This window comes from Poecilia reticulata, chromosome 7 (assembly GCF_904066995.2).
Source record: "Poecilia reticulata chromosome 7, P_reticulata-male-v2, whole genome shotgun sequence".
Lineage (NCBI taxonomy): Eukaryota > Metazoa > Chordata > Actinopteri > Cyprinodontiformes > Poeciliidae > Poecilia > Poecilia reticulata.
The window spans coordinates 33,197,871-33,212,824 of record NC_088836.1 but is presented as its reverse complement, the minus strand read 5'-3'; the positions used below and the strand labels follow the sequence as shown (position 1 = coordinate 33,212,824).

Below are 14,954 nucleotides of genomic sequence, written 5' to 3'. Positions count from 1 at the left end.
GTTCTGATAAAAAACCTTGTACTTTTTCCACCTTAACCTTCTTTTCCGTTTCATCCTGCAGAGCTCTTTTCAGTCTAGCTATTCCTCCTAAACTACCGGGGTGTGATGGAGTGTAGTAAACCTTTTACATTAACCTTCTCTCTGCCATCCTTCTGTCACCTCCTTTGGTGATCGGTTGTTAGAAAACAAGATTGTGGTACAAAGGTTTTATTCCTCCTTTAATAGTAAGAAATCACAATCATTACAATTATTTACTAGAAATTACAATTAAATGTTAACCAATAATACATATATAAAGATATATTTAACGCAAACTAATCACACTAATAATAATGTAACTAAAACTTTTTTTTTAATTGGCAAGAAATCAACCAGTAAAGGGTAGTGATTAAAATGCTTAAACATGCTAAATAAGATGATACAAGTCAGCACAGAAGAGCGATTACTTTTCATTCATAGTGTAACACTCTGAAACAGAGCAGAGTTGATTGAGGTTTTCATCACTGTTCATGTCCTGATACATGTCAGTAATTGCGGTCTGGATTCCGTATTCGATTTCAGTTCATGTAAAACCATCTCTGCAATCATCTTCACTTTTGCATCCTCAGCCTGTATGCGGCGCTGCCTCAGGAGATTCTGGATAGCAGGTAAGAATAGTGGAGTGAGGAGCTGCTGGATGCTCTGCTGCTGCAGCAGGTCTGACCTGGATGCTCTGCTGCAACCATCTGCACTTGATCTTTATTTTCTTATTTAGATTTTTTTTTCTTTAAAATGTATCATTTTTATTTTTGTGAGGTGATCATATGAAAGCACCTTTTAAATAAAATATGTAATTATTATTATAAATACTTCTACTTCTACAAACAAGGCCATTGCCATGGTTACTGCTTCACGTGGCAACAGAATTTCTGGTATTAATACAAATTTACATTAATATGTATTTATGGAGGCAACGGGCGACAAGCAGCTTCTCCGTTTCCTTTAAATTAGGATTTATAAAGGAAAGGTGCGCGGCCTCGGCTTCATACATGTGGATTTTTTTGTACGCCGCACTTTTCTAAGTTTGTCCGTACGCCAAGTTTTAGTGTGAAAACTGCAAACTCTTTTATGCATGAGGCCCCTCATGAGTTTCAGCATAAAGTTATAGCTGAGATTTAGAAATATTCCAAATTAGTTTATAAGCTGCTGCTTAAATGGAATCTTGACATTTTTAATCCTGTAATTAAATCTATCAGATTTCAGAGAAAGAAAACATTTATTTAAGTGATGAAATGAAGGGAATTCAGGTTCTTCCAGCAGAGATGTCATCGACGCTTAACATCCAGGTGGAAGTGACATCACCAGCAGGAAACCCATATGAGCATTTCAGGTTTTTAGGCATAAGAAGGTAACAGGGGTCTGACACAGATGAAGGGGAGCTTCAGGCTACAGACATTATCATTCACATAATCTCGTCCTGTAAAGAGACAAAAAGACAAATCCCGACTGAAGACCTTTGACAAAGACTTTGACATGATCTGATCAGTTACATAACTGATCAAATCAGTGTCTGTTGTGTCCTTGGGCAAGATACAACAGACATAAATGGAGTGGGTTTTCAAACCAGGAACCCACCAATTACAGGACAAACTCCTACCTGCTAAGCCACCAGTTAAAGATGTTATTAAAACATGCATTTAAGCTAAATTATTTAATTGCAAATTGTGTATCTCCAGTAATAAATACCAAATATGTTGATGTCCATGCAGTCTTCGATTCCACCGCTATTGCTTGGCTCACCGGGGCCCCACTGATTAAACACAAACTTGGAACCGTCACTCCAAAACCAGTAGCCTTCCTGAAAGAACATCTTAGTTTTAAGCTCCAATGCAAACAAATCACACAGAACCAACCTAGACTTCAGTCACTCATTGTAGAAAATGTGAACTGTGTTTGGATCATTTCTATTTAAAACCCTCAGCTGGTCAGAGCAGCCGGTGGAAAAACAGAAGCAGGTTCTGGTTCTGTTGGAGGTCTCCTCTCATTCCTCTCCACTGTTGCTACATGCTTCCTCAGCATGAGGGAGTTTAGCATAGTCAGTTATTCAGTACAACAACCTTGGTTTGCCGCGTTTCTCGTTTCACTTTTACCCAGGAAGCACATTGGCTCAATCGTGAGTCAGTCACTGGGACTGACTGCTATATATTCCATTGAGGGACAGTAACTTTAACATTATATACACCTTTCTGAACAGGCGAGGGCACACTTTCTCCATCTATAATCAGACATTAATGCGACTTGAAACCATTCCTCCCTCCCTGGCACCTCCGGGCCCCAATTGGCACACATCCCAGCCCGCACCTGATATTGTGCCGAATCGCTGCCTCTGTTCTCAGCTTGTTCCCGTAGCAGTGGATTTCCTCCTGCATTATTTTTATCCAACAAATTATTCCACTGAACGAAGAACGTACAGCTCCTTTTTAGTCTCCCTCTTCGCATTTCTGACGCTGGATCTTCAATATCCTCAGGTTTGAAATAGGCAGCTACAAACTGTGTGTTAGCTTTATTGGCTAAGTTTTGGCTACAGTCCACTGTCGCCTTGATATCAGCAGGAAAATGAAAAAAACTGAGCACCGGATGGTACCACCTAATTACTGGACACAACGACACACAACAAAACTCAGTTGTACCAGTAGCTCGCAGATATTTGAACTTTTGCTTCTTGTTCATGGTACAGATCTTGCAGCTTTGGCTAAAAACAATAGGAGCAAGCAGGACCGGAAACAATCTATGTGGCATAAATTTAAACTGAAATACACCACCACTTCTCGTGGCTTTAGTGATTATACCGTTATCACTATATGATATTCTAATCTGCAATTTACTGCATCGTGTTATAACCAGGGTCAACTGGAATGTCTTTGACTCAACTGACCACTTTATTAGGAACACCTGTTCAATTCAGTTCATTTATATAACGCCAATTAACAAATGTCGTCTCAAAGAATTTACACAAAGTGCCATGAGAAATGCATATTGACATAAAAAGTGATCAACCAGACATAGTTATTTGTGTTTTTAAAATCTCACTTCTGGTGAATCATGACCTCCAACCCAAGTTTGTGTGTGTTGTCCAGTTGCTTTGTGGACAAGGTGTCTGATGAAGTTGTACTCATTTGTACTGCTCATTGAGGCCAGGTGTCCATCAAATGCAAGGCAAAATTTCTGAAAAAGAACACAGTGGTTTAAACTTTCCTCTGTGCAGTGAGACAGTTGGTGCAGCTGAATATCGACCTTTAGAAATTATGGTTCTATTTGTTTAAATCAGTTTCTGTAACCTTGTTGTTGGTGAATTTCATTGTCTTGTATCAATAAATTTACATTTCTTTTGAATGTAGGAAATCTGTGGGCAGCACATCTGTTGTACCTCTGCATCAGACCAGGACATTGAAACGTTTATAAACAGGAAACATCGACCGTCGTACCAAGCCCATCCAGGAGTGCACTCATCACAATTGGCAACTGGGAAATATGAAGAGAAGGTAAATACATCCATCCAATAATCAGCATCATTTTATCACCAAATACAATCCAGAAGTTCAGCTGCATCAAACATTATGGAACAAATACATTAAAAAATATGAGAAATTAATCCAAATTATAAAAATGGGAATTATATCAGCCAATAATAATGGAAAAAGCATGATCAATGTTAAATCAATAATCAACTAAAAATACTGCTCATCTACCAAAGGGTTTATTAGAAAATATATTCACATAAAAAACCTCTGAAATAACACATTTATTGGTTCTGATTCAGTTAATTTTATTCAGACAATAATTTGCCTTCTTAGTGTTTCTAGCTGCCTTCTGTAAAAACTAGTGTGACCCATCTGCCTTTAGGATGGGATGTTTCTATGCAATATGTACTGACTAAACAATTTATTAATTTACTTTATACAGAAATTAAGTCCTGAAGTTGTGCTGAAAGGACGACCCAATAAAGCTGATCTATGCAAATGTTTCTTATCTTATATTTTTGTCTTTTAGGTGTTAGAAACTCCAACAATAAAAGAAGCACGCACCTGTCAGTTGACAAGCCTGTGGAGGTAAAAACCCAAAGTTTCAGAACAAAATTCCCAACAAAACAAAGTTTCTTCATTTAATTTCAACCAAATAATGGCTCAGATTGCTCCATCTGATCTGGGTCAGTCAGTCTACTCTCAGAAGTGGGACATATCAGCAGGGGTGGCAGTAAACTGGTATGATCCGGTACTGCGTACCGCTAAAAGACTCTGCGCCAGGACACAGTACCGGGAGAACGGCTGCACATTGAGTCAGGATAGATCGGCTACCAATAGGCATGTCTTCATCCGTTTAGAAATTTCTCTTTTTCTCATTCTGAATTGTTTCTGAACTGCTTTGTGATGGAGCCTCTCACTCTCCAGCCGTCTCTCTCTCTCCCCTTTGACCCCCTCCCAAAGCTCATAGCTTTCATGAACAGCCTTCAGACCGTTAACCACCATGTTCATCTTCTATCTGCTTTTCACATAATGTGCCAATTAAGCAAACGGAGAGTATCTAGCAGGGGTGGAAATTAAAATTCTTTACCAGCCACTCAGACATTTCACCAGCCACTGTTATTTTCTTTCAATTAAAACCCCACCAGTACAAGCAAATGACATAAAATACGTTATTTATTCTTAACTCCATGAAAACGAATTTACTGACAATAAGTTTACCGCATATATGTACGTACACAAACTAATTTAACATAAAGAATGGATACCTTAACAGAGGTGTAGTGCAATAACTTCACTTGACGTAATTACTCACCAAATTTAACTACACAACCCAAACATTCTTGCAATCATTTCCTCTGTTGAACATTTCCACATTTTGGCTACAACTCCTCCAGATAGTATTTACTGAAGAAGTGTCTTGTCATTTTTAAATGTTATCAATAGCTGTTTTCTAACTCTATTATTCTTTACAATTACATTTTCTATAGCAATACACAATTATTCTTATAACTAAAAACATCTCAAAACGTGTTCATTAATTCCACTTGCCATCGTCATTCCTATGTCAAGTCTCCCATTTTTTCTGGGAAGTTACTGTATTTATTTTATTGCTGGGTCTCAGATGACGTAACACTGACGTCACCGAATGCAGCCCATTTATTTCTGTTGATCCAGCATCAAAATGTCTAACGTCTGAGTCCTGTACGGTTGCTCCAACCGATCTAATAGAGCTTTGGAGCTGACGTCACAGCGTATGACGTTTACGTCGCTCGGCGCCATTTTTGGTGTCCACAGACCAAAACATGTCGGTAACATGTTGTGTGTGTTACCGACCGCAGTGAAGTTGTTTTCAAATTGGATACTGGATATCTTGCGCTCCGCGGAGTAAGGGACGTTCAGCTCAAGGTTGATCTATTTTATGAACACTAATTTTGGCCAGCTGTTCTTTACTAGTCCCTCATCAAGCGCTCGGAGATCCACATCGGGACCGTCAATTTCCGAACACTCCTGTAAATAAATGCCTTGTCTTGTAACCAACTGATACAAAAAAGAGGTCATTCACGCTGTTACACGAGACACACTATCCTCTATTAAAATTTTAAGTCATGTTCAATAATTTTAATATTAAATGTTTTCTTCAGTAGCTTCCAATTCGTGTCCCATTAACTCAATCTGTGTGAAATTGTTCTACTAGACTGTATAGATGAGAAACACTCACCTTTATTACATTTTAACTTTTTATATATTTTTAGCTATTTTTGTAGTAAACATTTTTGTATTTTTCTTAAATAGCTTCTAGGTCATGTGACATATTAACTCAAAATCTGTGTGAAATTATTCTACTAAACTATATAGATTAGGCATATTTTTATTCCATTTTGACCCTTTTTTAACCAAAATTATATTTTAAAAAATATATTAAAAAATATTCATAAAATGTATTACCTCAGATGATCACTTGCTACCCATAATGTTCAATTGCATACAATTCTAGGACAGGATCTATTTTATTACATGTTCACTTACCTGAAATATATTAAATACAACAAATATTTATTAAAGTGTGATCTATTTCATAAAATTTGTCACCTTAATTGTTTAATTACACATTAAATGTTTAAAGATGGGCTCTTTCATCTGGTTTGTGTCATGATGTGGCAGTGGACGCAAATGCAGCAGGTACTTTATGTGAATGTTATTTTAATGAACAAAATAAACGAACTAAATCCAAAATTCAGGGAAAACAAGGAAATCCTAAACACAATGAAACAGGAAACACGAGGGATAACAAAGGTAACAACTGGCAACGTGGTGAGCAGGATAACAAATTGGACTGTCGAGTTGTGACTGAAAAAGAGGAGCTTAAGCAGCTTAATGGCCTAAATGAGAAGAGTGACAGCAGGTGAGAGTAATTTGGCTCAGGAGCTGCTGAGCGCTGGGGAGAAGGTGGCACAGGGAAACTAAGGAGATCTGCTGGGACACAAACGGGAGGAAACGGGGAACTGAAAAATACTTCAATACAAAAGACACTAAGAGTAAAGAAAACCTGATGAACTAGGAGAGAAAGATATGAGGGAAACCAGAACTAAATAGAAACAAGGCTGATCTAACAATAAGAACTAAGGAACACAGAGCTAGAGAAACTAGATCTAAACAAAGAAATAACCCAACTAGAATTACTAAAGAAAGATACAGACTCAGACATGGAAGAATAACTGAACCCATGGTGATCAAATTAAGAAATAAACATTACTAGAAACCCTGCAGGGAGGCTGAAATAAGACATAACTAGAAGGATAAAATAGAATTAAACTATAGTCATTAAAGAAGGCTTCACATGGACTCAGACAGGAAAAGCAATAATATAATTCTAACTACACTAAATACCTCTAATAATATCAAAAGGACCATGAAGAGCTAAACTAAAGTGAATTAAAACATGACACTAAATAAAATGAAAAGCAAAACAAACCCAAAAACCCAGCAGTTTGCAGCACCACTTTCTAACAGGTAACGATCGCATCGTTTAAATTGTATTTTCAGATGTTTTATTGGACAGTTGCTTAGAAAGCCAACCATTCATATGTAAGGTAAGATATATTATTTTTATGCCGTAGCCTGGTTGTCCTCAGAGTGCTAATGTTGTTAGCAGCTAGCTCAGTGCGAGTCACGGACAGAAAATATAACGTTTATTCAGTGGGACTTTCATGCTTAAAAAAACAAACAAAAACAAGGCAAAATAAATTAAATATAACCTACCCAGGCATACAGTAACCCTGAGCTGTTGCTGTTCCTCCACATGCTTCACAGACACAAACACTGATTTCTGTAGATCGGTGCTAATCGTTGACCTACATTGGACCTGAATCCAGCAGCAACTCAACATTAACGTACAACTCCAGCATCAATTTGGGTTTACAGAAGCTAAATAAATGTTTTACCAGGAGATTCAAGCTCAAGCTCGGGCCAAGGAGGACTGAGGGATTTAATTGGATAAGCCCAATGGCCGTCAATGAAATGATGGGCTATCGCAGTCGATAAAAATTATATTTGATATTTTATTTTTGTTAAATTATGACAGCCTAGGTCTGTCCTATATACAGTATGTGCCTCAGTCCTGTCAGCCACTCCTCCACTAGACAAAAATTCAAACTGAATGCATCTTTTTTTGTTGTTTTTCTGTTCAAATTGTCAACCTGCCACAGTGGCGGTGCGTCGCCTGACACGTCACTTCATACTTTTACCCGCATTTGGTCAGTGGCGAGTGCTAATTTCCACCTCATTTTGCTCAATTAAAACAACTGCTTATGAACTTAAAACCGGAGATTTCACTAGTTTTAAACGATAGTGCACAGGGTCAGACTTAGGAGGGCCCCCATACAGTTACACATAACATGCACACACATATAAATAATGAGCCACTGTCTCCTTTTGCTGTGCCATGAGAGAGGGCTAATGGACAGTTTCGCCCACCAGGCCTCCATTTGCACAGTTTACAACGGTCACCCCAACTTAATGACTTTTTTGCTATATTTTGCACACACACAAAAATCAGCAATTCAGGTTTTTTAAATATCGGTGACCGGCCAGAAATTTGCAATCAGTGCACCCCTGCTTTCTTTTTAAATAGCAGCCTTTCTGTAGAACAGTTGATTACTCTAAAGACTATTATTACAAACAAAATATATTTAGTAGTTGATAAAGAAATAACATCTTGAATGTCTACATATTTCACAGAACATTTCTAAGGAAGAAAAATGTGACAATGTTCTCTATTCATTCTCTGTACTGTATTTATTCGTCCTTCACATCTATCTTTTATATGTCTCCTTTTTTTTCAACGGATCATGTATGTGTGCAAAGATGGAGAAAGGAGGATGGACAGAGAGCATCCTCCTTATATGCTCATAAATATAAATGAGCAAATATTTTTATGGGGACAAAAAACCCTTAATGATTAAAGGTGCAGTATGTAACTTTTGGTCATATTTGTAGAAGAGAGATAATCTGTGAAAAAAATCAAGTCTTTTCCTTGTTCCCGTATTGCTGGATTTCAGACACGTGACCCGGATGACGAGTGAAATTCATATGGAGGTCCGGAAGTGGACTTCCCTGGTTCAAAACAGCTTTTTATTGAGAAGTATTCACAACAAATGTATGACAAATGTTTTTAATAAACAAAATATTTGTATGCAGACAAAAAGCATTAACAATTTTAAAAGCACACAACACTGTAGATATATTCTGCTTGAAATAAATCCCCTGCATTGCCCATTAGAACCTGGAAATCTGTCCTGGATTGTCCAAACACACCAGCTTGGGGTGACCGCTGTGTGACCAGAACCCAGAGTCCCACACTGCCAAGCCACAAACTGCAGGTCCTTTCAGATCCTCCTGGCCAGACCCAGGACTCGAGCCTACAGAGGGGAAGCCTCCATGTGTGGACGGGTTGAAATGTGACAAGGTGGCTGCTGCATGCAGCTCCATCTCTCTGTACCTCTGGTAGAAGCTCCAGGATGTTTGGACAAGGACAGGAGGTGATGTTGCACAGTGGCCGAGTTCCTCAAGGCTCGGATCCCGATCCAAACAATGCTCCAACACTTGCTGTCTGCTGTAAATTCAATTGTTGAATGTGCTCCTAGTGACAGGTAAAAATAATTGATGCAGCTAACATTATGCCACATAAAATAAAATGTAAATATAATTTATGATGTGCAAAGGGAAACAATAAAACTTAAATGTTCAAAAGCAGCAACCTCTGATCTTAAACTCTCTACACGCCATGTCCTCTGCTGAGATGGTCAGGAGTTGGACCAACTGCGACCTCTGACCTGTCTTCCACCTGTAGTGCTTGATGCTCCATGGACATGGCATCCTCTTCTCCCCACATGTCGCTGTTGATGTAAATCCCTCATGGAGCCATGAACTCCATGTCAAAACTCTAGTCGCATAACAAACAGATGAGATGTCACACTGCAAAGCGGAACATGTAAACTGCCAATTGACATGTTGCCTATATAGATAGCAAATCTTAACATGGAGTAATTATACACTGTAACTGCTTTTATGTTAGCTTACTACTTACAACTTATAAAAAGAGTGCAACGTAAAAATATGAACTGACTATTTTTAAAGTGTAAAGGATAACACTGATACCTACTGATGTTAAAGCCGTTTATCCGCCGTCTGGAGCTTTGTTAGTTGGTATGTGCACACTAGTTTTCTCCTGCGTAACACAGCCGAGAGCAAGGGGGCGGGGCTTGTGTGAGCTGCTCGAATTTTCAGGCCAAATCCACGATTTCGATAAAGTTACATATTGCAGCTTTAAGATGAAAAATCTGCAGAGCCCATTAGGGGACATGGAGGATTTTTTTCTTTTGCATTCTCTTGCAGTAATGTACTGATCAGTTCATGAGGAACAACTGAACACTGTAAGCCTTTATTACGGTGGCCATCGTACTTTCTGCTACTATAAGGTCTGCTACTGTAAGGCTTTTCATGTTAATATCTCATTGTGTAAGAAGGAACGAAATAAAAACAAATCGCGGGTAAATAAAGTTATCTGACTTTTGATTGCGTCTCCTTTGTGTTGAATGGTTGAAAGGACCGTTTTCATGTATAGACATAAACATGCAGTGAATAAATACATTTTCTACCAATTTCTTTACTCCAAAGTTAAGAACACATTTAAAGAGCCACAGTGAAAATGAAAAGAAAAAATGAAATGAAAAGACATTTGCTATTAAAGTATTACTGATTGCACTTTAAAAATTAGGTAACTTTATGTTATTAAAGGTAAAGATTAAACAGTAATGATTTCTTGGTTAATGTCAAGTTGTCATAACAAAGACATTTTGAATAATGTCAACTTTGTATTAAAAGTGTCATAATTTACTGAATGACGCTTTATGACAACAGTCATAAATATTCATGAAGGTTTATTCATGTTCATGACAGGTGTTATGTCATGCTTATGAAAGTGTCATGACTGACTTATTCACCCCCCTTCAAATAAAGTGTTACCAAAAATCCTACCAATGGGAGCAGAAAGCTGGACTCAAGGTCAGCACAGAGGCTCTCATCCTGGCTGCAGAGGAACAGGCCCTGAACACCAGAGAGGCTCAGATCTACCACACCAGACAAGACCCAAGGTGTATGTTGTGCAAGGAGGCCCCTGAGACAGTCCAGCACATAACAGCAGGGTGCAAGGTGCTGGCAGGGAAAGCGTACATGGAACTAGGCCTGCCGCGATAAACAATAAATCAATTAATCGCACGATAAATTAAACCTATCAACCTCATTTTAATTATCAGCTTATCGTCTCTTCCTGCCTTTTTTTGTTTATGTTGATGACCCTGAATGAAAAAAGGTTCAGCTCCGATCTCTCCACTGACCCTCCCTTCCTCATTTCCTTAGCGTAATGTTCAGCGCACACGACACGAGTTGTCGGCTGATTGTCGGTCCATTTTCAAAACCAGAGACCACACATTAGCCGACAGAAATCCCAGGTATAACGGTTCGATCGGGTTTGTCGCGCCGTGTGGTGTCCAGCCACATGGGCACTAAATAATTGCTACAAGTCCAGTTAACTAATTTTAAAACCAGGCATTAATCAATGCTTTACTAGAATCTACCTGTGATGCACGTGGCTAGAGTCAGCATAAAGTCCTGACTGAATGAACATAATTATAACCTATTTATGTCACGTTAATGAAGAACAGCTGAAAACTTACTGGGTTTATCAACTGCAGTAGCAATTTGGCTCCAACTCATCTCCTTATCATTTCATCTTAATATTAATTATTACAATGGCGTTTAGTCGCACAACTTTACGGACATGTTTATTTGTGGCTGTTTTCACGTTTATTGTGCTGTTCATATTAGTCTCCATGTTTTCTGGAGCGCAACGCGAAGCTTGACATCATTCACAGCAAATATATTAACTTGACTTTAACACAGACAAGCGGGGCGGATCATCTGGGAAATGATGGACAGGAAGAGCCTGATGGACAGGAAGAGCCTGTCCATCAGGACAGAATATGTCTGGGATCCCAGAATCCCAGACATATTCTGGGATTTATTATGAGTCTCTGCTTATTTCCAAGCCCAAATGAGTAACTTCACGTTCAAAAAGGAGCCCCCAAAAGCGCGACCTGCGACTCATTAAATCTACAAGCGACTTTAGAAACAAAACAAGCCCAAAGCTGCTTATAATATTCGGACTTGGCAACAGAAACTCTAAATTGTTCCTGTTTTTCCAGCAATGAACATTTTGCAAATAAATTCTTTAAAAATCAGACAATGTTATTTTCTGGATTTTTTTTCTCCTTTTGTCTCTCATGGTTGAGGTACATCTATGATGAAAATTACAGGCCTCTCTCATCTTTTTAAGAGGGAGAACTTGCACAATTGGTGGCTGACTAAATACTTTTTTGCCCCACTGTACTTTGTGATGAGCAAAACAAAGTTCTGCTCATCTAAGAAAATGTTTCTGGTGTTTTCTTATGTTTTATCTTTACTCATTAATGTATATGATTTCAAATGTAGCCGAGTAACTGAACTCAAAACAAATTCAAATAAAAGTTCAGGTTTTGGAAACAACTTAAAGGACAAATTAGACAAATTGTAATTACAGCTATTGATATAAATGTAATTAATTGCTTTCCACCCCGTATGGCAGACCCATGGGGGGTCTGCCATACGGGGTCTGCCATACGGGGCACTTCACATGGTGAAGTGCTTCTACTAATGCATTATCCATGCAGGTAGCCTATAGTACAGTACAGTAAAATATTTATGACTTTATCTGTTTTGGTTTGCACAATGAGCCAGTGGCGATTTTTCTCATAATACGGGCAAGAATTTAAAACTACTTTCACACCAGCATAGCAGCCATCTTTTCCATTTAAGTCCTTCTCCATACTTACATCAACTCCATCCCAGAGTCCAAAGCTCAGACCAAGAAGCAGAGTGAAGACAAGACCAGCAGCCATCTGTGGAAAGAGTCGATAGGAAAGTTCATAATTAGTATCACAAATCAACTCAACCAAGACATAAAACATCATGATGAGCAGCAGGACTTTAAATGTTACCTTGTTTTGATGATTAGTTGAAGAGTCTGTTCCAGCAGCAGTTTCTGGTCACAGGATGTCTCAGAGATGGAAACACAGACTTTATATACCTTCAGTTTGTCTGTGAAGTGGACATCTTTGAGTAAGTCACTGTCTGTTCTCGTTTTGGAAACTTTTTTACAACGTGTTCAAGTTGTTGCAGAATCTTCCAGCATTCGGTCAAGGACGTTTTCCTGGTAGCGTGAAGAGTTACGTAGCACAAGAACTGATTAGAACCGGACCAAACCGGCTGATGTTGCCACTTCAGCTTCTCTGTCCAGAACAGTGTTCTTGTATGTAATGTGCTCTCTGATAGCAGACGTGTATTAAAAAAGGACGTATCTGTGAGATGTCGCTCTGCTTTCCCTGGCTCTGTTGGATTCAGTCTTTAAACTGACTGCCTTCAAATAAAACACCTGAAAGATAAAGTTGCAACTTTCTCAGTTCTTGAGTAGTTTCTCTACCTGTTTGATAAGGAAGTTCCACCACATTCTTGGTGTCAGAAGTGGGATCTGTCATGCCTGAAGGGCTCCGTGGCAGAGGACAAGAGCAGTCGGCCATCTTGAAGGCTAAAAACCAGCTTCAGTCCACATATGTTAAAAAGAGGGCAGGTTCTGGATCGTTCTCCAGATTTGTGTCTCAAGACAATCCTGTCACAGAGGTGTAGAAATGATTCCTTTGGATTTGATGCTGGCTGCTCTATGTTTTGCCTTTTTTGGAAACAATTAGAAAGCTTTTGCAGTCTTGAGGATGTTCCAGTGCAGGGGCAGTGATGCGACACTTCGATGGATACTGTGCGGCTCTTGGATACTGAAAGTTCCCACACTCACTGAAGGCAGCGCAGGATGTGAAACGTTAAAATTCGTAAGTCTTCGAGCTGCGATGTAAGACGTTGGTTCTGCTCTCGCTGTTGAACCGCTGCTACGCGCTACAGGTAGTAATATTTGACAGACGGAGCGCCGCTTCCGCTCCACCTGGTAGTGACTCTCACAACGAACCTCTGCTTAAAGCTGCAGCATCTAACTTAAAAGTCAATTTTACATATGTATTAAAACTTTCGCTGTCCTAATGACAGATAATTTCTGAAAAAAGAACCTCCTCCCTATTCTGCATAATTACTCCACTCAGTCAGAAACAGCCACTCAGAACTAGCAGTAATCAGCTAGCCGCCATGCTATCAGGAAGTTTTCATTCAGTAACTCAAGATTGTTTATTGTAATGGATCCTTTATTTGCCTTTGAATGTTAAGCTTTATACTTGAATTTTTTGGCAATGTTGAGAGGTTTTATTGGAGAATTGAAAGGTGGCTATACTCTATAATATACAGTAGTTCTTGCTGCTAGGCCATAGACGAACCGGAGATTTATTACACTACCACAGTTTCCTCATTACAGTTTCATCAGTTGTCGTGAAACCTGGTATAAGCATGTGAGATCTGTCCAGGTACACGCAGAAAACGGAATAAAGGCCTGAGAAATAACAGTAAACCTTGTATAATGATTTAATGATGATTATGGTTTGTAACAGGTTTAAAATAATAATGCACGTGCCAATGAAGGAATGACTGTAATGTATAATCAAAAATATATGTTCTGTACTTTTAATCAGCTGAATGTTATAATACATCATGGAAATTGAGGTTTAAAGTAAAACATTAATTATGTTTGGTAAGACAAGAAAGACTTAGAAGGAGAACTGTGTGGAATGAGTCATTATTGAGCGGGGGCGAGGGCGCGGCAGAATCAGAAACAGATGGTCAACGGAAAACAAGGAAAGTACCGGAATGAGGTATGAGTGAGTCATAGGAGATTTGGGGAGGGTTGGGACTTTCCACAGACAGTGAGACGCAGTGGGAAGGTTTTAAAGTAACGCAGCCCTTTGCGTTACTTTAACGCAAAGGGCTGCGTTAAAGTAGCCCTTTGCGTTGCACCCCACCAGATTGAAGGTGGGGTGCAACCCAGGGCGGCCCCGTAGACCGCCCTGGGTTGAGAAGGCTTAAAACCTGGAGCACGGGGGAGGAAAGGGGTTCTTCGTCCGCGGCGCAGAAGAGGAGCCAACAAGAGGAAGCAGGCTAAAGACCAGTAGAGGACTAAAACCCGGGACCAAGGGAAGCTCAAAGACTTCACGCCGCCAAGAAGGGACGAGTTCCACCAGCCACCGACCCTGGTTCCAGATCCGACCAACTCCTCTGCCTCTACCCAACGCTCTCAACTCTGTCGCAGCCGACTTGGAGAAGAGACGGAGGTCATTTAATGACAGAGATTCTGCACGTTAGGACAACGTACAGTTTTGCTCCGCTTCTCTTCAGAAAAGAGGACTTTGCTCCGGCTGAACAAAGACT

The 14,954-nt window shown here is 39.4% G+C and overlaps 1 protein-coding gene and 1 long non-coding RNA gene across 2 annotated transcripts; both read right to left on the bottom strand.

Annotated features, from left to right (window-relative positions):
• Positions 1-1,196: 1,196 nt before the first annotated feature.
• Positions 1,197-12,760, bottom strand: LOC108165622 (galactose-specific lectin nattectin-like). The gene is made up of 7 exons (XM_008414943.3): positions 12,596-12,760; positions 12,431-12,496; positions 4,065-4,080; positions 3,407-3,501; positions 3,070-3,204; positions 1,726-1,837; positions 1,197-1,456 (listed from the first exon to the last, which is right to left on the bottom strand). The coding sequence occupies exons 2-7, from the start codon at positions 12,494-12,496 to the stop codon at positions 1,374-1,376; spliced, it is 507 nt and encodes a 168-aa protein (XP_008413165.2). The 5' UTR covers positions 12,596-12,760; the 3' UTR covers positions 1,197-1,373.
• Positions 8,660-9,418, bottom strand: LOC145552322 (uncharacterized). Its single transcript, XR_014088332.1, has 2 exons — positions 9,260-9,418; positions 8,660-9,141 (listed from the first exon to the last, which is right to left on the bottom strand). It is a non-coding gene; the product is annotated as an uncharacterized LOC145552322 (long non-coding RNA).
• Positions 12,761-14,954: the final 2,194 nt, after the last annotated feature.

What these genes read in the sequence shown, in the direction of transcription:
- LOC108165622 (XM_008414943.3), bottom strand. Translation starts at nt 12,496, where the DNA reads ATGGCTGCTGGTCTTGTCTTCACTCTGCTTCTTGGTCTGAGCTTTGGA. An exon ending in TGTCCTGGTCTGATGCAGAG is followed by an intron (nt 3,205 to 3,406) that starts GTACAACAGATG and finishes GTTCTTTTTCAG; the next exon opens with AAATTTTGCCTTGCATTTGA. An exon ending in GAGGTCATGATTCACCAGAA is followed by an intron (nt 1,838 to 3,069) that starts GTGAGATTTTAA and finishes ATGTTCTTTCAG; the next exon opens with GAAGGCTACTGGTTTTGGAG.